Source organism: Gallus gallus, chromosome 3, assembly GCF_016699485.2.
Source record: "Gallus gallus isolate bGalGal1 chromosome 3, bGalGal1.mat.broiler.GRCg7b, whole genome shotgun sequence".
Lineage (NCBI taxonomy): Eukaryota > Metazoa > Chordata > Aves > Galliformes > Phasianidae > Gallus > Gallus gallus.
In genome coordinates, this window is record NC_052534.1 from 105,975,947 (window position 1) to 105,997,941 (window position 21,995).

A 21,995-nucleotide genomic window follows, 5' to 3' on the forward strand; every position below is an offset into this window, starting at 1 on the left:
TGCTGCCACAGGGTCAGGAATCATCATTTGGCCCACAAACCAGTGTTTGGCATTGAGTGTGGACTGGGGCCATTCAGCTGGTAATTTGCATTTTCCTCTAAAGGATTAAGTTTTGACTGTGAGCGAAGGCATCTTACTCGCTTTAATGGACTATAATCCTTAATTAAATGCTTGTTTCATTGTGCTGCATTTGTATGTCCTGCAGCATCTTAATGTGCTGTTGGTGCATGCAGGGATTTAGGCACCTAGTTTTGAGCTTCTTTTTTGGGTATCTCAGTAAAGTGTTTGTTCATCTGGGCTTTCTGGCTTGTCAGCAATGAGAAGTAGGGATCCAGAAGGCAATTTCATCATGCTGATGCAACTTATGAGGAGTACGTGCACCTTTAACTGCAAGAGAGGTCTCTTCTGCAACAAGACCTGCTTTGGTGATTTATTGAAATGCCTAACAATAAGAGGGCTGAATCTAGACATTAATTGGAACTCTTGTGTAGGTGATGCAAAGCTACTTTTACTTGTACACTTTTGAAATGTTGCTGTGAAGCAGCAAAACAGGCTTTGGTGAGGATCAAAGTCTTGGGCTGCTGTGTGAGTTAATTGTGGTCTGTGCTATTGACTTAGAATTGGTTGGTATGAAATGCAGTTGCTAAAAGTCAGTATATCAAAGCTGAGAGCACTTCAAGGAAAGAATCTGAATTTGATTGTAAAAATGAGAAGTGCTCCCCAGCCAAAAACGCACAGAACCAGTCCGGATTTGTCCCATGCACCGAAGTACGAGGTCTTTTTAAAATGCAAATCTACAATAATTCCAATGCGATTAATTACATCACGTTGGCAGCAATATCATAATTAAGATTACAGGCCAGCACATATATTGAAGTATCTGATGTGCATAAGTGTCTTTTTGTGGGGTGTGTGTATTAAAGAAACTAATTGGTTTACACTGGATTTCCAGAATAGTGCTTGCGGTCTCTGTAATTCAATTCTCCAGTCTTTACTGCTCTTTTGGAAATTCTCCCAGGGTAGTTTATTACTCACTGGGCTTAGATTTCGGACAATAGATCCAGAAGGTCTTGTTCTCCCTCTCTTTTTTTTTTTTTTTTTTTTCTCTCCAAATATTGCTCCGAATATTTATGTTCTGAAGGTTAAGAGGAGCAATAGTTCCAGAAAGTAAAGTTCTATATTTAACTTCAGACTAGGTGTGGTTCAGACAACTGCAGTGCAAGCTCCCTCTCACTGCTGTGCTAGTGATATCAACCTTGACCTGTTCTCTTCTTGAGCCTCCTACTCATGAAATATGCTGAGTTTTGTGAGTGGTGATGTTGTCGTGTGGCTTTACCCTCCTTTGGGAATAGAGCTAAGACTTCAGCAGTCCTTTCTGTTCAAACCTGAGGTTAAACTTGAAAGTCTGCTTCTGGTTCAGTTTCGTGTTGTTCTGTATTACATCTCATCCTAAAGATTTTCTTTTCCTCTGCTTTACCTCTTTTCAACCCCTCTCGTTAGAACTATGAAATTGAAAATCCCCTTAGGGTTTTTTTTTTCCTTCTTTTAATGAAGCTGTGTCATCTTTGTCTGTCTTTTTCCTTTAAGTTATTTGTGCTTCTCTAATCGTATGTTGCAGCTGAAGTTTATCTTTTCTTTCAGGCAAATTGTTACTAAGGAATGATCTAAGATCAGCAGCAGGATCGATGGCAATACACCCATTTTAAGGCACTTTTGTTAAGTGCCACTAAAGACCGATGGGAGGGAGGGCCTGAGTATTGTTGGGTTTTTAAAGTATATGCTTTATCCAAAAATTAAAATAACTATAAATTGTGCTCTGGACAACATGAATAATCCATTAGTTGATTCATTTCAGTTTATCTGGAACGGAGGGGCTTTTCTTTCTGCTCGAAGGTTATTTGGTTTGATTGTGTGTGTTCTTTTAATTGTAATACTTTACTTCGCTCTTGAAGCATCCTTTTGTAAGGATGTATTAAAATTAAAGGCAGTAAATGACACTGATACCTATCATCCCCATTTCATAGATGGCAAAATGGAGTCAGGTGCTTCACTTGGCTTTGTGATCCGAGGCTGCTTAATCATAAGAGAAATGAGTTTAGATTTCCTGAGATACCGAGGGTATGGTTTCGTGATATAGCTGAGCTGAATTAACAGTTTGTCACCATCTCATCCTTTAGGTGTTATCCTGTCTCATCACCCTTCTCAATTCCTCCTCCTCAGTTTCCTTGCTCCTGCCATCCTGCACTGTGCCAGATATGTTTCTTGTTGGATGGAAATACCTGCCAATCCAGCTTGGTTCAGAAAAAAAACAGTGTTTCCCCCTCCATTTTTGTGAATTAATTCAGTTTGCCGTGCAATGAGGGCATGCCAGAACTGGTTCAGGGCAAGTGACAGGTATGCATGACCGAGAGCGCCGAGAAGGGAAGGCTTAGCAAAAGAAAACTTACCAATTTTCCATGATTCTTTCTGTTTGCGTGTCAGTTTTGTGTTTTGGTTTGACTTGGGTGAGTTCCTGCTTTGGCTAAAAGCACGGTCATGCTGGCAGTTGCACTGGCGTTGTTGAAGGCGTGTCCTTTGATTTTCGCTGTCCATCCTCCTGAAGAAGCAACTTCTGCAGCAGTCCCAGCAAGCCAGCAGAGCCCTGTGCATGGTTCTGGCTCTGAGTGATATCAGGTCTGACATGCGCTATTAGAAATTCTTCCGATTGTGAAAGCACTATTACTGCAGCTCTCCTGAGTGCCGGGGCTTCCACAGCTTCCCTGGGGAAAATGAGAGCTCTATTAGCTCCTGAAATTCAGTTAGGAAATTTTCTTAGTTAATTTCATCCCATTATTCTTAGTTATGTCTTCTAGCAGAACCTTAATACCAGCCCCATAGGGGATCTAAGTTTCCTGTGTGAGGCTTTGGAGGAGATGTAAGTTTTGGATTCATTGTGTTTCTCCCTCTCCAAGCTGACAACAGAGCAGGAAGTAATGTCTTTTGGTCTCTTCCATTAGGCTTGTATATTGTTAGAAACAGAACATCAGTTTCTCATCAATGTAACAACGTCCATCATAGGCTTGGAAATTCTGCTTGCCTTCCTTGGGCTTTTCTGAGCCAGTGCTGAGAGGTGGGAAGTGCTGAGAGTTATGTGTTGCTGCATGTGTGACCCTCAGATATCATTGAACTTTGCTGTGACTCAGTGATCTCGACTGTAAAACACCTACTGCCCATTTGGGAGACTGAGCCAAACCAAAGGAGGAGGGGTGAGCAAGGAGCTCAAAGCCCACAACCTTCAGCTTACCGAGGAGGATTTGTGTTAGGTCTTAGGCAAAACTTTCTAGCTTTATGGATGGTTGAGCACTGAAGTTATCTATAAAAACTGTGGAATTTTTCTCTGGAACGTATTAGCTAAAACCTGTCAGGGTTTTTCTGATATACTTGATCTCAGTGCAGAGGGAAACACTGGATGACTCCTTCACATAACTTTCCATCTCTTTCCATTCTGTTCTAAGGTGTTTGTTAGTCAGGAAGTCGCAGTGGGAGGTTTAACTGCATTAAGTCCTCTGAGATCTAAGGAAGGAATTTATTTTCTTTAGGATCTTCATTTACTGTTCATACCTGTGAAGTGCTTTGACATCCATGAGTACAGGCACTTCTGCAAAGGCATTTGGTGAATTTCCCTTTACAACTTAGACACCGGCAGAATCATTTTGTTGTCTGAAAGTTCAAGAGGTTCAACTCAGGGTCATTGCTGTATGTCTTCATAAAATTGCAAGAGCAGCCATTTTCTGCTTGCTACACAGTCAGTATCTTTCTTATTTTGCATTAGATCAAGCTACATTCCCTCTTAGATATGCATAATATTCAAGCTTCCTATTTTAATCAGCTGTAAGCAAATCCCAGTTGTGTGGCAGATAGCACACAGCAAAATGTAGTACTAGGATATCTGTCCAAAGTGCTCACCAGGCACTGCTGTCTGGAAGGATTCAGCAGCTAATGAGTTACTTTTCTTCAGGGAGCTCAGGTGCTTTTTGTATCTTTGTTCTCTCTCTTCTTACTATTAAAAAGAGAGATCTGTGGGAGGGGCAGTTCCTTGCAGCAGACTCCAGATATTTATATTTTTTTTTATTTATTTTTTTTGCCAAGGTCAAAATAACTGAAATCAACATTTGCAAAGGGAACCTTGTCAGTCTGACCCGTAACAGCACTATCTCATGTGGCAAGCCCATATTTTAAGAATGGGGATTCTTCTCTAGTCCAGATATTGTGCCTTTCTTCACAGCCAGTAGATGCTTCAGTATTACGTCTCCTGCTCGTGAAGGTGAAAAGGAGGGTTTCATCCTAAGGTATACCGTTGTCTTCTCATCGAATCATGGCAATTCTCATACAACTGGCATCAGAGATCACTGTTTGTACCCAGATGCTTTGAGTGAGGATGTCCAGAGGTATGATCAGTACTTATCATGCAGGCTAATGTCATTTTTGCTGGCTCTGATAGCACCAATGTATCAGAGAATCTCTGAGATCTCTGTAACATATTGTTTTTGAAAGCATCAATTGGCTTCTTCTGGGACAACTTCAGAGTGTGTCTCTGTGTTCTTAACAGGTGCAGCACCCAGCTGCTTGTTTTGCACTTGCATTGATTTCATGTGGCCAGTTTGTAGAACTGTGTCAGGGCATTGCTTAGGGAGGGGTGGCGTACAGGCAACCTCAATTCAACCTGAATTCCTTCTGGGAAAACATGAGTATGTGATGGAACGTACGGTGATGTACACTGAGTGATGGGCTGCTTAATATGAGCCCAGGTCAGACTCATTAAAGAGCAGCCATGTTGTCCTTGTGCAGCTTTTCCAGCTCTATCTTTTCTCTCTGGCACAAGAGGTTCCTGTACTGCACCCAACACTGTGGAATTCTGTCTCAACTGAAGCTTAGAGGGCTCAGGAATAACACAGGTGGTGATGATGATATTGTTTGTCGTTCTCTCTTACCTTCCTCTCTGGTCAGTGGCTAATTCACATATGGCTACAACTCATATGGCTGTGGATAAAAACTCCCTTATCCCAGTTTTCTGAATATCCTGCTGTTGCAGCTATGGGCATTCTTATTATTCACATAAATATGTAATTCCTTCTAAGTCCTGCAAAGGTCTTTGGCGTACCTTGGGAGAGCTAATTATACCTAGTTTAATTTCATATGCTAAAATGTGTTTAAAAAGTTTTAGATCCCTTTTGCCCGAGTATCTGTGAAAGAATAAAAACATGGCATTTACCTTCCCATGATCATTCATCTTATACACTACTGTCGATGTACTACTTACCTCCTTCCTGAGCTAAACATTCTTTCTCTTAACTGTTCTCAAATGAAAAGTCTTTTTATTTGCCTCTAGTAATGTGTATTACCACTCTTCTGTGGACCTTTTTTGTTTCTGCTGGGCAACCTGCTCTCGGCGGCACTGCTTAAGCAGCAGGGTTAGATCAGATGACCTCCAGAGATGCCTTCCAACCTCAACAACTCTGAACTTCTGTGATTCTGCATTTTAATTTTTAGTGATCCGGGTTAGGTGAGAAGGGACTGGAGCAGCACTGATTACCATATTTCCAGAGTGATGTTACCACTGATTGGAAAATGGAAACACAACCCCTGTTTTTAAAAAGGGAAAAAAGGAAGACCCGGGGAACTACAGACCAGTCAGTCTCACCTCTCTGCCTAGCAACATCACTGAGCAGATCTTCCTGGAGACTACACTAAGACATACAATAAACAGAGAGGTGATGGGTGACAGCCAGCATGGCTTCACTAAGGGGAAATCATGTCTGAAAAATTTGGTGGTCTTCTGTAATGGGGTTATAGGTCTGGTTTCTAAAGGAAGAGCAACTGACAACATCTACCTGGGCTTGTGCAAAGCATTTGACACTGTCTTGAACAACATCCTTGTCTCTTAATTGAAGAGATGTGTGTTTGATGGATGGACCACTTGGTAGGTAAGGAACTGGTTTGACTGGTCACACTCAGAGAGTTGGGGTCAGTGTTGCAGTGTCCAAGTGAAGACCAGGGGTCAGTACTGGGACCTGTACTGTTCAACGTACATCTTTGTTGGTGACATAGATAGTGAGATTGAGTGCAGCCTCCACAAGTTTGCCAGTGACACCGTGCTGTGTGGTGCAGTTGGTGCACTGGAGGGAAAGGATCTGCCATCCAGAGGGACCTGAACAGGCTGGAGGCGTAGGCCTGCACAAACATCATGCAGTTCAACAAGGGCAAGGGCAAGGTTCTGCAGCTGGGTCAGGGCAATCCCAGGCACAAATACAGAGTGAGTGGAGAATGGATTGAGAGCAGCCCTGAGCAGGAATTGTGTGATGTGTGGAATGAGAAGCTCAGCAAGAGTTGACAGTGTGTGTTTGTGCTTCAGAAAGCCGCCCATGTCCCAGGCTGCATCTGAAGCAGCGTGACCAGCAGGTCAGGGTGGTGATTGACTCCCTCTACTCTGCCCTCGTGAGATCCAGCATGGAGTACTGCATTCAGCCTGGGGCACTCAACAGAGGAAAGACATGGATCTGTTGGAGTGGGTCCCGAGGAGGCCGCAGGGATGCTTGGAGGGCTGGAATAACTCTCCTGTGGAGGCAGCTGAGAGCTGGCGTTCAGCTTGGAGAATGTTCTGGGGAGACCTTATAGCAGCCTTCCAGTACCCAAAAAAGACCTACAGGAAAGATGGTGAAGTACTTCTTACAAGGGCATGCACTGACTAGACAAGAGATAATGGCTTTAAACTAAAAGGATAGATTAGATATAAGGAATAAATTCACTTTGAGAGTGATGAGGCCCTGGCACAGGCTGCCCAGAGAAGATGTGGATGGTTTATTCCTGGCAGTGCTCAGAGCTAGCTGGATGGGGCTTTGCGCAACCTGTGCTGCTGGGAGGTGCCTTGGCCCATAGCAGGGTTTGGGACTGGGTGGGCTTTAAGGCCTCTTTCAACCCAAACCATTGTAAGATTCTGTGATCCTAAGATTATACAGACAGAGGAATCAGATTTGTGGTGTTCCTCGATCCCAGTCTAACATCTGTTTTTGCTGATCGTTTGTGTATTGATTGCAAGTATGTTTTCTTTGAGTAGTCCACAGTGATGTGTGTTTTTCCTGAATGATTACAACTAATTTAGAACCAATTGGTGTACATGAGTAGTTTGAATTTATTCCTTTCTGTGTGCATTACTCTGATTTTTGCGAAGATATCTAATGAACTTCAGTTGTGTGGGAGTGTTTGGGTATGTCTGAATTTCACTGGAGTGATCTGCATTATTCGTATCTAAAATAAATCGTTTACTTTCCAGAACATTATTTAATGCAACTGTTAATGCCAATCTTTTTAGATCACAACTTCTTTGAGCCAAAGCTTGTGTTTTGTTCATGTGTGGAACCTGCACAGTGGGCTCTTTGCCAGTCATGTTGAGATCTCTAGGTGCCGCTTACCATGAAGTCCAGTGCTGTGGGTAATCTCTCCATGGCTTTCTTCTATACCAGCATTATACTCACTGGAATTCTTGGCGTTCTTCTTCCTATGATTATTCTGTTCTAAGTACAGAGGATCACATAGTAAGAAAAAGCTTATATTAATTAACTACACCGCTGTATTTTGCTCATTAATTTCAGTAGGCAGAGAAAGTCATGACATACTTGTTACAGAAGCTGTGTGAACTGGACCATGGTATATTCAGCTTACATTTTATATAGCTATTTTGTAATGACTACTCACTGTAGGCTTTGTAGAACAGCCTGATCCTATTGGAACCCATGTGAAGGTGATATGTCTTTGGATGTGCTCAGATACAAGGATGTTAACAGTTATGTTCCATCGTCTCTGTACTGAAAGAGCTTCGCAGAGTCATAGAATGGCCTGGGTTGAGAAGGACCACAATGACCATCTGGTTTCAATCCCCTGCTATGTGCAGGGTCACCAACCAGCAGACCAGGCTGCCCAGAGCCACATCCAGCCTGGCCTTGAATGCCTCCAGGGATGGGGCATCCACAGCCTCCTTGGGCAACCTGTTCAGTGCGTCACCACCCTCTGGGTGAAAAACTTCCTCCTAATATCCAACCTAAACCTGCCCTGCCTCAGTTTAAAACCATTCCCTCTTGTCCTATCAAATGAGCCGTTGCTGGGGAGTATACTCAGCTCTTTGGCACCAAACTTCTGGGGAGTTCAGCAGATAGTGCCCAGAGAGATGTTTGCTATTGCATTAACAGACACAAGTGATCATAAAGCTGTGATCATCGTCTTTGGCTTTTTTTTTCAGCTTACTTAAATTCCTGAGAATGAACTAGGCAAACCCTGACCTGCTGAGCAGGGTCGTTCCAGGTCCAAGCTCACCTGAAAGAGATAGCCATCACTCAGTGAGATTTACCTGACCTGTATGTAATGTTATCCATGGAGTAAACCCACTTAAGTGAATTACAGAATTAACATCTTGAGTGCTCTGGAAAGAACGGGGAAGGAATTAGCACTCAGGTTGGCACCTTGTCACTTCTTACTGTGATGCAGCCAGCTTTGAGCACGGGGTGTGCATGAGCACTGCCCAGCTCAGCACACTGTTGGATGTGCGCATTTATGGTTTCGAGAAGTATGCAGTGTTTGCGCTGATTCTCCCTGCAGCAAGTCTCTGAACAAGGTCCAAACCTACCTCAGTGAAAGGAAATTCTGTGCAATCTAGTAACAGATGTGAGGTCTTTGTACAAGTAATAAACAGAGCAATTACAAGGAGAAATGAGGGAGCAAAATTCCTAAGTAAAACTCTTAAAATATGTTACATCGCGTATTTATGGGATCTTGGTTAGCCTGTGGAGTGTTTTAAACAGACTAAAAAGAATGCTTTATCAGAGAACCATATGGGCTTTAACCACAAAATACACTACCACATCCGAGGTTCTTTCTTATCCTTTCATTTTTGTAGACCAGGATTGCACAATTGACCTTTTTTGTTTGATTTTCCTTTGGAGCATGTGTAAGTTTTAATCTGTCTTGAATTCTGTGCTGTTTGTAAGGAACTTGGTCAACAAAATAGAAGGCGTGGAACTATTCCAAAGGGCTTTTTTTGATATAATTTCCTCATAAACAAAAAAGAATGAGAAAATAGGATACATAAGTACAAAACGTACAGAAAAGGTCATTCGATTTGTTGCTTATTATCGACGTAAGCCAGCGCTCTTTCAGTTTCTGAATGCTCCTTGATGTTCTCTTAATCCCAGGAGCATTGGACTGGGACTTCTTGTTTCATGCCCAGCTTCTTGTTTCAGTCAACCTTTATTATATCCTCTTAAGAAACTGATTAAATTCTCTATGCTGCAGGCAGACATAGCCGAGGGCACAAAAGCCTACTGGGAGACTTCTACCCAGCAGGCTCTTATTGCTCCAGCAGGTAGAAGTCTGTGTTCCTGAGATTGTTTGTGATCAGCCTGTACCTGTCCTTCCTCAAGCAGTATCATTGTTTAACTGAATAGATGCTGTGCTCCATCTCTTTTCTCCACTGTTGACCACCTTCATGTATTTATGGTAAACCATAACCTCATCTCAGCTTTGAGGTTTGTTCAGGTAAAACAATCTGTTCCTCTTGCAAGATAAGCTTTCCATTTCTCTGTTACCCTGAGTGCTCTCGTAGCTGTTCAGTTTTAAATTCTAGGAAGACCAAGGCTGTGCATCATTCAGGTGTGATCTTGTTCAGCTATTTTAGTAGTGTGGCTTAACAGCCAGTGATCTTTCTATTACAGATGATGATACTTTTGTGTGTAGAAGCTGCTGTTGTTCCCAAAGGGTATGACCTTGCATACTGCACTCTTACATTTCTATTTCTTGCGCTTAGGTTTGTCTGTTACTTTTTATGATACCCCAGTTCCCTGCATTGGCATGGCTTCTGACTTTCCCATCAGCAGATTTCATTACCTTCTTGAGGCTTTGTGTTAAGATCATTAAGTGTTTTCATTCTTAAGGTACTCCAAAGATTGTACCCGAGGTCAATGATGGTCTCCTTCCAGGCCATTATTTTCAATCTTCAGCCCAGTTTTTAGGGTCATAATTAGGGTCAAAACTGTCTCGTACTAATCTGTGTCCTTTCTAAAGTTATTAATATTTTCCCGTTTGTCTCTATACCGAATGGTTTACTGAAGTCCACAAGTGCTAAGATTTTCTTTGGCATGGGGAGAGAGTCAAGAACTTTTCAATTGCTTTTAGAGTATTACTACCAGTAATGTTTTAGTCATACCTCCTCAGAGAAGAAGATGAGACTGTCCCCAAGGAGCATGGCTTTCCTGAACTGAAGTAGCAGTGGTATTTAAGAGGAAGCATATGGCAAAAATCACAGCTCGTGATATGGAGCACAAGTATAGGAGTCAGGAGCTGTGGCTTCATTTCACTTCCTTGTAGCTGATTTTTTTTGTTGGTTTTTTTTTGTCTGTATCTCTAACATTGCTGTTCAGGCCTTAAATTGTTACGTTAATATCTGATAATCAAATAAATTCTTTTTTCTGCCTTGTGTCTGTGTAATACTTAATGCAGTAGGAGTTTTGGTCCAGATCTTAAAGGCACTGGCCATTAGAAAAAAAATACATGTTGTGAACCCACAATCAGAAGCTTTGATCCTGAGCCTCTTGACTTAATGCACTGGATACCTTGCAAGAATTGACCTCACCTCGTCTTCTGGATTCTGTAGGAGCCTTTAACTAATTTAATCAATTCTTATTTCCTGAAAATGCAGTAGCAGTGATGGCTGTCTGTGCCCTCCTAAGCTGAGTCAGGTCCAGTACTGGAAACTGTGAATAAAAACTTGTGGATCATTGCGGGAGGGGGAAGCTAGTGATTTAATAGTGTGCAGGAAGTTGTCAGCTCATCTTGAACTTTATCACAAGTGCCGTGGTTAGCATTTTTCTCTCCTACAGGACAAAGTGAGACTTAAAAGCTTCATAGCCACAAGGACTATAACATTCTGAAAAACATAACCTTTGGGGGATTTAACTAGGAAAAGCTTGGGGGACCTTGCTGCTTATACTTGGCATTCTGTACATATATATTATATATGTACATATATACATTTATTTTTGTGACCCTGTGCTGAACTTACTAGTCAAGCAGAATTTGGAGATAAGAAAGGGCTATAGTTGTAGAAATACTTTAGGTGAGCAGCAAACTCAGATTCTAACTCTGAGTTCAGCATTTTATGGAAGAGAATAAAGCAAAGTTTGGGGTTGAGTAATGTGCAGTTCAATTAATACGCTTTTCTGCTTGTTTGTGTTGCCAAATAAAACCTTGGAGTCCTCTGTTGTTTTGCAAATAGTGTCTCTAATAACCCCAGTGTTGATTATGGTACATCCCTCCACAGAGTTGGGTTTACTGAGCAGCACTTATTGAAGAGCTGGGGGTGATTTCTGCAGAGCCTCATCACTCCTTGGTGATGTTACATCCATGAACTGACTTAGCTTACTTTGGCAGAGCTGGCTGATCCAGTGGGTGCAACTTCATAACTCTCCCCCTGTACGAAGTTTAGAACTGTCGATGAGATGTTTTCTTTGCATGTGTCTTCACAAAGGTCTTGTTTATCACAGGGTTAAGCCCAAAGGATTAAACACACATGAATATCCTTGTAGTGTATAGGTCTCCATTTAAAGGTTGCAAGTAAATGAAGCAGAGCAAGGCTCACGCTATTATTCATGCTTAGGTATCTGGTTAGGAAGAGCTTTGAAGGTACTATATGCTCATACCAACTGGCTGTTGAAATATTACAGAATAATTCTCACTCTATTGTGTCTTGATGCATTAGTGCCTGCCTTTTAAAACAGATTTCCACCATTTTTGTTTTGTGAACAATTCAGCTACGTTAGTTTTAGGAGTTCTGGGTCACCATTAAGCTTAGGGATAGTTGTACAATTCCAGCCATTGTGTGCTGTCAGTGTCTTCAAGGTGCCTTAAACAGAAGCTACCTGTGTGTTTCAAACTGCTAAAAATTTCAAATCTTTCTACTCGTAAGACAGCTGTTTTGTAATTTCAGATATATTCTTATCACCAAATCCAATTACAAGGAAGAGTAAATCGCTACCTCCGATGTCTTAACTATTCTTATTTTAATTGTTAATTATCTCAACAGTAGGGTGCTATAGATTAGGAGGCATAGATTATCTTCTGCAAGTATGAGGCTTTAGGAGCTATTATCAATTAATTCTGTTTTTAAAGAATTTTTAGGATAATTTTAATAGCTTGATAGGATTGTATTGGTGCTTGAAACTGCTGTCAAAATATCAAGAAAATGACTTTTAAAAAATTAGGAACTTCTTGATGTTGTAGTAGCTTTGAAGGTCATCCTGTCCTACACACTCCAGTGCAAGGTGTATTTGTGATGTTTTAATCTCTACTGCACAGTAGACTCCTGCTAAGAAACATCAGTAAAATGATTCCTTGTCTTTAGCCACTGATTTGTACAAATAAGAGAAAGAGCCATACCTTGTGTTTGAGTTTTTTAACATAAACTGCACAACCGTATCAGTATATACACAAACAGGTAGTGACAAGCAAAATAATAATTAGAATTTACATGTCTGGTGCTGTGAGTAACCAAATCCTGTTGAGATCTTTCCTCCTGATTTGCACCTTCTATGAGAAGAAGTATAAGAATAAAACCTCTCTTACAGACGGTGACTTAAACTCATCTCTCCTTAGAGGGAAGCCTTGGGATTATCTTTTGCTTGGCTAGAAAGCCCAGTTGAGAAGGAGTGCTTAGACTCGAGTTTTGTACTTGCTTGGATCCCAAGAGCAGTTGTTCTTGTCCTTGGCTGATCTCAAGTACAGAAGTTGCTCACCAGATGTTTCTTGTAGCATCTGAACTGTTAGGTACATTCTGTGTTTCTTGAGGAAGGAGAAGTTAGTGACTTTATTGCATTCTTCTCTCCACCAGAGAGGGCATTTATCTTGAGAAACAAAATCTTCGAGCTTCTTTTTTTGCTATCTGTATTGTGGGGTTCACTGTTTGGTTGACACACATGCATATTGTAGGATCTGTAGAAATAGCAGTAGATAAAATGGATAGTGTTGTCTGTTGACCCTACTAAAAAGGCTTTAGTGATATTCTTGGCCAGTATTTAGTGGGAAATGAACTAATAATTACAATTTCCAATGAGATTATGCTTTGAATGTCACTTCTTTGACAGTCTGCTTCATGCCACGCAGAGATAAGATCTCAGGCACAGATGACAGACTAACTTCAGGAATATTTCCATTGATTTGACAGCCTGAATGATAGTTCTGTTAAAAGCCACAAAGTCTGAAACAGTGACCTCTTGCCACTGGGTGATACCGTGTTGATAAATATACTAATGAGAGATAAGGCAGGTAACTATATTCGAGTGTTTTATGTAACCTGTCAGTGGGAAGCAGAGGAACTGTTTGAAGGGAAACTAGATAGGGAGCTGAAATTACAGGCAGTCTTATCAGAGGCAAAAGAGCAGCTTGCACTCTCGTGTATTTTGAGACATCAGAGTGTTTGGCAGCCAGCTCAGTCCCTGGTGGCAGGAAGATCTTCTGTTCATCAACAGGGGTCAGATGGGAGCTGTGGAAAATGGTTAGTTCTATTTTTTCCTGTACATCCCTTGGCCAGTCCACAACCTCAGCACTCAGGCTTTGCTTTTAGCATCAGCTTAAGAGGATATGTGTGAGCTGCCACTGATGGAACTGCTTCCAGCTGTATGTTTCTGCCATCTCCTCCCTGCGTCCTTTGGCTGTGCAAACACTGCTCCTGGCATAGGTGGAAAGCCAGACCAGTCAGGCAGAAAGCGTTCCTGCAAAAAGGGAGTGAAGGAGAGGGTAAGACCCATCCCTTTCAGTCTGCACTTAAGCAGGACTGCAGCCTGAGTCTGGGGAAAATGGTCTTCAGTGGAAGAGTCAGAGCCCCAGCAGGAGTGCTGGGATGCTTTGCTCTCAAGCTGCTTCCTGATTAATAGAAGTGGGAACCCAGAGATGCAAACACAAAGTTAAGTGAGGGAGTGAACTTGCAGGCTGCCAGCTGCTTTTCAATAAATATCTGTCTGCGTGTTCTTGCCTCCTGCTAATTGCAAGGTAAATTATCCTTCTTTCAGTAAGACTGCTCTCATGTATACGTGCATACCTGAATTACTTCACCTTAAGGATGGTTAATTCTCCAGCAGCTGACCCACAGTTAATTGTTACCCTGCAACATATTTGAGCATCGCTTTAACCATTATGTCATGCTGGAAACTCAGCCCTTCCCCAGCTTTGGGCTCTTTAAGCAGTGCTGGATTTTATCTCCTTAAGTCTAACATCCAGCCCTATGAAAATGCCCCAAATGTGGCCATCCTGCTGCTCTGTGACTTGGATTGTTTCAAACAGTTCCCTGGCAGATGCAGAGCTGATACAGAGCAGCGAAACTTCCACTGCGGATTATCAGGAGCACTACTGAGGCATTGCTTAATGCATCTGATATCTAAGCCTGGATAACAAGAGCCATACAGCTGAGAAAAAAGATTGGCAACTATTGCAGGAATTTGGATAGGGGCACCTTGGTAAAGAGGGGAGGAATTGCATTAACTTCCATTACAGAACCCAGGGCTGAGATAGATTCTCTCTCTGTCATTGTCCTAAGCACATTATCCCTGAAAGAAAGAAGGTTTCTCTGAATCTGCAATTTTTCTAGGCTTCAGTGTTATTGAAATGAAACTGCTTCAAGGATATCTACATTCTTTACCATCATGTGGATTCTCATCTCATGTAAATTATTTGGCCACTTTTCATTTTAATCCCCCACTGTCATTTTCTACAAAAGAGATCATTTGGTTTCTTCATTGAAGGTATTCAGCTGACAGCTGCCCTTTGTCTAGAAAGCAGTGTGCCTTTGCAGGATTTACTTCTGCCTGTTATTTTTCTTTTTTTCTTTGAAGTTCACACTGCTTCTTATTTTTCATCTGTAGTTTTCATGGACTTTTAGAACGGGAAGAGAAATTCAGACATCCTGAGTTCTTTCCCTATCCCTTAGCAGGGATATACCTGGATATATGAGGGTGGACAGTGATAGGACAAGGAGGAATAGTCTTAAACTGAGACAGGGGAGGTTTAGGTTGGATATGAGGAGGAAGTTTTTCACACAGAGGGTGGTGACGCACTGAACAGGTTGCCCAAGGAGGCTGTGGATGCCCCATCCCTGGAGGCATTCAAGGCCAGGCTGGATGTGGCTCTGGGCAGCCTGGTCTGCTGGTTGGTGACCCTGCACAGAGCAGGGGGTTGAAACCAGATGAGCATTGTAGTCCTTTTCAACCCAGGCCACTCTATGATTCTATGATCATTCTATGATACCGGACTGAAAAGAAACAGAACCGTAGAGATTTTTTTTTTTCATGAGAAACAGAGAAGAAGGTGCAATTTTGGGAAGCATGAGCTGGACAAGTTCATAGACAGCTTGAGTGCATGAGGGAAGGAGGAGGTGTGTCACAAAAGTGGAAGAGGAATAAGCCTGCAGGTGGAAGGAAAGAAAGGTAGTTCTTTTCCAGCTCCCTTCTGGTACCCACTTAGCTTTCTGGTCTTCATGAAATTGTCTTGATTAGCTGCCCAAAAACTTCTCGATTTTTTTGTATTTATTCCATAAGCCATTTTATTAGGATGAATATCGTTTCAGACTTACAAGTGGGGATCAGCTTTGTTGGAGAAGCTTTCAGATATTTTCACTGCAAGATTTTTAAAGAAAGTGATTTCACAATGTTGGAAAAATATGTTTTGATCCAATAAGGTAAAAACACTTTTAGTTTATTCAATCTTAAAATGTGTGTAGGTATGCGTTACTGTTTCAGTGGAGAATTCTTCTAAATCACAAAAATGAGTGGAATGCACAAAGAAAACTGCTGTAAGAGGTGTTTCATTCATCCATTTCTGAGCACATTGTAGCCCTGACATAAGTTTTGGATGTGACCTTTTTATTATTTGTGCCAACAAAAGCATATGGCACTGAGTGGCTTGCTAATAGCTTAGTGTTTATCTCCCTGCCAAGAGGAGGGGCACCAGTGGCCCTTGCATTGTCTTGTCTTAATTAGTCAGTGTCTGTTTCTTGTATCAAAATAAGGATGGGCAGTTCAAATATATACCATTTATTGAATTTTACGTCTTTTGTCATTTCTTCAATAAAGTTAGGCATTGTGTAGCAACATTGTGACCACAGACTAGCTATAAATCAAAAATCATAGAATCCTGGGATTTGGAAAGGATCTCTGAAGGCCATCCAGTCCATCTCCCCTGCAATGAACAGGGATACCACAGCTAGATCAGGCTGCCCAGGGCCTGGTCCAGCCTGGCCTTCAAAGTCTCCAGGGATGGGGCATCAACTGCATCTCTGGGCAACCTGTTCCCGTTCCTCACCACCCTCACTCTAAAAGACTTTTTGCTTATTTCCAACCTAAATCTACCCTCTCTAAGCTTGAAACCATTTCCTTTTTTTCTATCAATGCAGACCCTGCTAACGAGTCTGTCCCCTTCTTTCCTGTCACTCCCCTTTAGATACTGAAAGGCCGCTCTCTGGTTTCTCCCTGGCCTTCCCTTCTCCAGGCTGCACAGCCCCAGCTCTCTCTGCTCTCTCCATTCCTTAGATCATTTCTGTGGCTGTCCTCTGGATGCACTCCAACAGGTCCATGTCTCTCCTGTATTGAGGACTCCACATCTGGATGCAGCACTCCAGGTGAGGCCTCACCAGTGCAGAGCAGAGGGACAGGATCACCTCCTTTGCGCTGCTGGCCATGCTGCTTTTGTTGTAGCCCAGGATTTGGTAGGTTTTCTGGGCTGTGAGGGCACATTGCTGGCTTATGTCCAGCTTCCCATCCACCAGTACCCACAGGTCTTTTTCGGCAGGGCTGCGCTCAATCCTTTCATCCCCCGGTGTTGTATATTGTATTGGTAGTGAGGGTTGCATTGACCCAGGTACAGACCTTGCATTTGGATTTGTTGAGCCTCGTGAGGTTCGCCTGGGCCCACTGCTCAGCCTATGTAGGTCCCACCGGATGGCATCCCATCCCACTGATGTGTTGACTGCACCCCACAGCTTGGTGTCATCAGCAAACTTGCTGAGGGTGCACTTGACACCACTGTCAGTGCCATTGATGAAGGTATTAAGGAGCATCAGCCCCAGCACCGACCCCTGGGGGACACCACTCATTACCAATCTCCATCCAGACATGGAGCCATTGACCACCACTCTCTGGACTCTCTGTGATGTTACCTTTTTTCCACTCACCAGGGACTTCACCTGATTTCCACGACTTTTCAAATATCACAGAAAGTGGCTTGACAACTACATCAGCTAATTCCCTCAGGACTTTTTGATGCGTCTCATTGGGACCCATAGACTTGTGGATGTTCAGGTTCCTTCACTTACAGTGGGAGGGTCGTTGCTTCCCCGATCCCCTCCTACCAAACCAAACATTTGAGGGCTGTGTGATGAGCAGTTATCTGAGAAAACCGAGGCAAAAAAGTTAAGTACCTCAGCCTTCTCTTTGTCTGTTGTTACCGGCTTGTCTGTGTCACTCACTATGGTGGGTACACCCTCCTGGATTTCCCTTTCCTGGTTGAGGTACCTTTAGTAGCCTTTCTTGTTCTTCTTGGCTTCTCTTTACAAGTTCAGCTCAAGCTGGGCTGTGGCTTTCCTGACCCCATCTCTACACAGCCTGGCAGCTTCTTTATACTCTTTCCACAATACCTGTCCCTGTTTCCACTGCCTGTGTATTTTCTTCTTGCACTTCAGTTTGACCAGCAGGTTCTGGTTCAGCCACGCTGATCTCTTGCTTTCCTTTCCTGGCTTGCTACACCTGGGGATGGAGAGTTCTTGCACACTGAGGAAAGCTTCCTTAAAGATCTACTTGCTCTGCTCTGCACCCTTACCCATGAGGATAGTTTCCCAGGGTGTTTTGCTAACTAACTCCCTGAAGAGCTGGAAATTAGCTTTCCTAAAATTTAGCATCCTAATTTTACTCTTTACCTGTCTCATATCCTGGGGCATGAACTCAACCATAGCATGGTCACTACAGCCCAGACATCCTCCTATACTGCTGTCACCGATCAGTTCATTTACGTTGGTGAATATTGCATTCCACTTGGTGGGACCTTCAATTACTTGACTCAGGAAGTTATCCTCAATGCATGCCAGGAGCCTCCTGGGTTGACTACAGCTCACTGTGCTGTTTTTCCAGCAGATGTCTGGGTGGTTGAAGTCCCCTGGCAGGATGAGCACTGGCAATCACGATGCTTCCCTTAGCTGGAGGTAGAAGGCCTCATCAACAGGCTCTGCTTGATCGAGCGGCCTGTAGTTGACAGTGATCACAAGGCTCTCCTTGCTGCCTCTGTCTCTAGCTGTTACCCATAGGCTTTTGACTTGCTCACCATTGATCTTTAGGGACAACTCCTCACATTCTATTTCTTTCCTGATGTAGATAGCAACACCCCCTCTCCTTCTTCCTCGTCTGTCCCTTCTGAACATCTTGTAGCTGTTCAATAGCCACATTCCAGTCATGGGAATCATCGCACCTGGTTTCAGTGGCGGCAACTTTATAGTGGCTTTCTAGTAGCACTGTAGGTTCCAGCTCCTCCTGTTTGTTTCCAAAGCTGCGTGCATTGATGTAGCAGCTGGTCTTGTCACCTCCTTAAAGGATAACTCCTTAATTCCATTTAAGTATTTCTCTTGATTTTTCCTTATTGCTGTCTCCTATTGCCCCAGCAGCCACTGCCTCATCATCATAGGATTTTGTATGTGCTGCAGTGCTGCCAGCACCTCTCAAGGCAGCACGTTCTTCAAGGCCTTTGCTAGCACCCTGTCCCTCTAGCTATGCCATCCCACACCACATCATGGGAATGTTCACTGTCCCACTCATCCCTTTTCAGACCTTAAAGCCCTTCCATTCAGCCCCTCTAGCTTTTCCCCAGGGACCCTTCTCCCCCCTTGAGAAAGGTGAACTCCATCTGGTGCCCACAAACCTGGCCATTTGATTGTCTAAAAAAACCACTGAAGTTCTGGTGATGGCACTGGCCACAAAGCCAGGTATTTAAAGATAAGATCCTTTGATCTGTTTAGCTAGATCCGTGGTGGTGCATGATGCCAGAGCTTTACCTGCTTTGACTACATCATCATATAGATTCATCAGTTTTTCAAATTTGATGATGTTTCTTCCATGGAGAAGAGTTTGTTTTGGAGTTTGTTTTTGAGTTCTGACAAGTATCTAGAAACAAAGGAAGTAATGTTCAGCAAAGGGAGTCTATGAAATAGCTGTTAGGAGTAGCAAAATTTGCTGAGTTAATATTTGTATGCATAATGTTGATTTGTCTTCCTGACTAGGATTCCAGTGCACATGATATAGTCACATAAATAATAGTCTTGACTTTCCTTTATCAGATAGCACTTGAAAGAGGAGATAGTTCTTGGCTCTGGGCAGAGAGATCTTTGTTTTGTAGGTGGGTTTGGTGAGACGCAGCCCTGAGTCAATTAGGCTAACTACTAGAAAAAACATTTTCCACTCTGCTTTCCAACTTTCCCTTCTCTAAAATGTTTTGTGCAGCACACCACACCTTTGAAGAAGAATTTGTGAGTTTACATAGGTACATATATCACTTTAAAGGATACAGGGACAGAAGGGATGATGTATCTGCAAGATAAAAGAATATACTTCTAAAAATGCCATGCAAAGTCTTTGGTCCAGGGTGCTGGCAGTGCCAGAGCTGGAAGTGCTCTGTGCTCCATGCTTGCAGTAAAGGGTAACCAGGTGTCCTCTTCTTCAGATCTAATGGCAAAATGTCACCTGGTTTTTGAGTGGGGTTCAGGTCAGTCTCAGGACCTGCTTCATAGAAGCAACTCTGAAAGTTCTGGGGAAGAAGTGGTAGTTCATATATAAATATGATTACCTCCAATGTCCAAATCAGCATTATAGACAGATTCTCTTAGTGAAGATGGAGTTGTTTCTGTGGCTTTCTTTGCTTTCTAAGCTACCAAATCAAGTGGCAGTACATTAATAGTGCAACTAGCTGTGCTGATGTAATTTATTTTAGTCAATGAACATCAGCGTATAAGTAAGACTGCATTTGTGGGTGTAGCTGTGACTGCAAATAGGACTGAGAGCAATGGGATGTAGTAATAGTGCATGGAATTCAAACTGAGTGTCCAAAATTTGTATTTGCAGTGGATTGATTTAAGCTGGGAATAAAAGAGTGAGATCTGTGTTAGCACCACTGGTTCGAAAAAAGACTGGGAGGAAAAATTGCTATATGGAACAGAATGCACGTTTCCATTGAGAGCAACTGTGCTGGGGCCAATCCACCAAAGCAGAAATACAGCCATGGAAAATCATAAGTGCCTTCTAAGGCCTAGCTCTCCTACTAGTAAATGGTCTACAATTAAAGGAAAATGTATTCTCTTCAAATATAGAGCAGCTGTCCAACATCTGAACCTGCTGCTGATCAAAGCTGATCAAAGAATCCTTAAGATTCTACATTATGGACAATCTACAGAAAAACATAGTAGTCCCTGCTTATGGCTTGCTTATCAGAGTCCATTGAAGTAAACAGGACTCCTTTTGTTGTTTTTAATGCAGATGTGATAAGATCTGTAGAATGTAAATCAGTTCATTAAAATTTTTAAAGCGCTTAGACGAAGTAAAAGAAAAAGAAAAGTTTAACTTTTATAGGATGTTTACTGCATATAAACTACAATAAAAGCATAATTATTTAGAAAAATATTGTTAAAATATGCTGTACTCGGAGTACGTTGTCTTGGGCTAGATTTAAACTGTTTTAATTGTGATTTTAAAAACAGAGTCTGACTCTATAGACATCTTACTCCTTTATTGTGTAGTTCTGTCTGCACAATAGGAATAGTCTATCTAAACCCACAGTGTTTGTGTGCAATATATGTATGTGTGTACATAATAACCCAACAATCAAAATAAATATTGAACATCTCTTGTAGGACATTGCCTCAGGGGCACGCAGGGGAAGAAGTAGCTGGTAATTAAAGAAGCAGAGTCATGGCCTATGATGTCTTATTAAGAATGTGTTTCACTTGACAGCAATAACTCTGATATTCATAACGTTGCCTGTTTTGCTGCATCTCCCACTGTGATATTCTGAATGCCAAGGTGACGCTGCAGATGCTGAGATAACGTTTAGTTATCGGAGGCATTTGGGAACTTTCCAAAGAGTAACTGTATATGAGTGCATGCTGTTGTTATTTTATATATATACAGGTTGACAGAAAATGTACTGTGTCTGTATCACTTCTGTAGGAGTGTGCGTAAGCAGGCAGCTGACACCTTCTAGTGAAGCTGTGTTGGAATGTTTCTGAAAAAAACTTTCTTGTTCTCCCGTTCTTGCAGTTACTTCAATGAGAATCAATATCCTGACGAGGCAAAGAGAGAAGAAATTGCCAACGCCTGTAATGCAGTTATACAAAAGCCAGGTGAGGAGCTGATCGCGATGTCCTTTCCAAAGGCAATTACAATTAGATTTCAGCATCTCCTGCTAAATTCAGTAAATGTAATTTTATGGCTATTGCTAATAATTCAGCACTCTCACCTAGTTGTAGGTTTCTTCTCAAGCATTCTTTGCCTTGCGTTCTTCAGAGCTGCCAATACTTGGGTGAGCATGAAAGTCAGTGCAGTTTTCAGACCAAAATACCTATATCTGAAACTTAAGTTTCCCCCAGTTGAAATATGAAATACAAGGTGTGTATTTCATTTATACAGCTTTGTAAATGACATTGCTAAGAAAATAAACATGCTCTGAAAGGCTTTCATTCTTTAAGGTCAGGTCACTTATTTCAAAGCATTTTTGTAAGCACTTAGGAACGATCTGGAAATTTCATTACGTTCCATGAAAGGGGATTTTACTTGGTTCTGTTTCTCAGGTGGGAAATCTCAGGTTTACAAACTGAAGCTTGATGGAGATCACGTGGTCCTCAGAAGAGTTAAAAAATGAAACCACAGCTTTCCCACCTTTCAGGGTTTTTTCTG

At 42.3% G+C, this 21,995-nt stretch overlaps 1 protein-coding gene across 34 annotated transcripts in view; it reads left to right on the plus strand.

Annotated features, from left to right (window-relative positions):
- Nucleotides 1-21,995, plus strand: part of HMBOX1 (homeobox containing 1) — a 126,102-nt gene that overhangs the window by 79,761 nt on the left and 24,346 nt on the right. For all 34 annotated transcript variants that reach the window (XM_015285113.4, XM_015285111.4, XM_015285118.4 and 31 more), the window contains one exon: nt 21,360-21,442. In XM_015285113.4, coding sequence (XP_015140599.1) covers nt 21,360-21,442 — 83 coding nt within the window. The remainder of the gene's footprint in view (nt 1-21,359; nt 21,443-21,995) is intronic.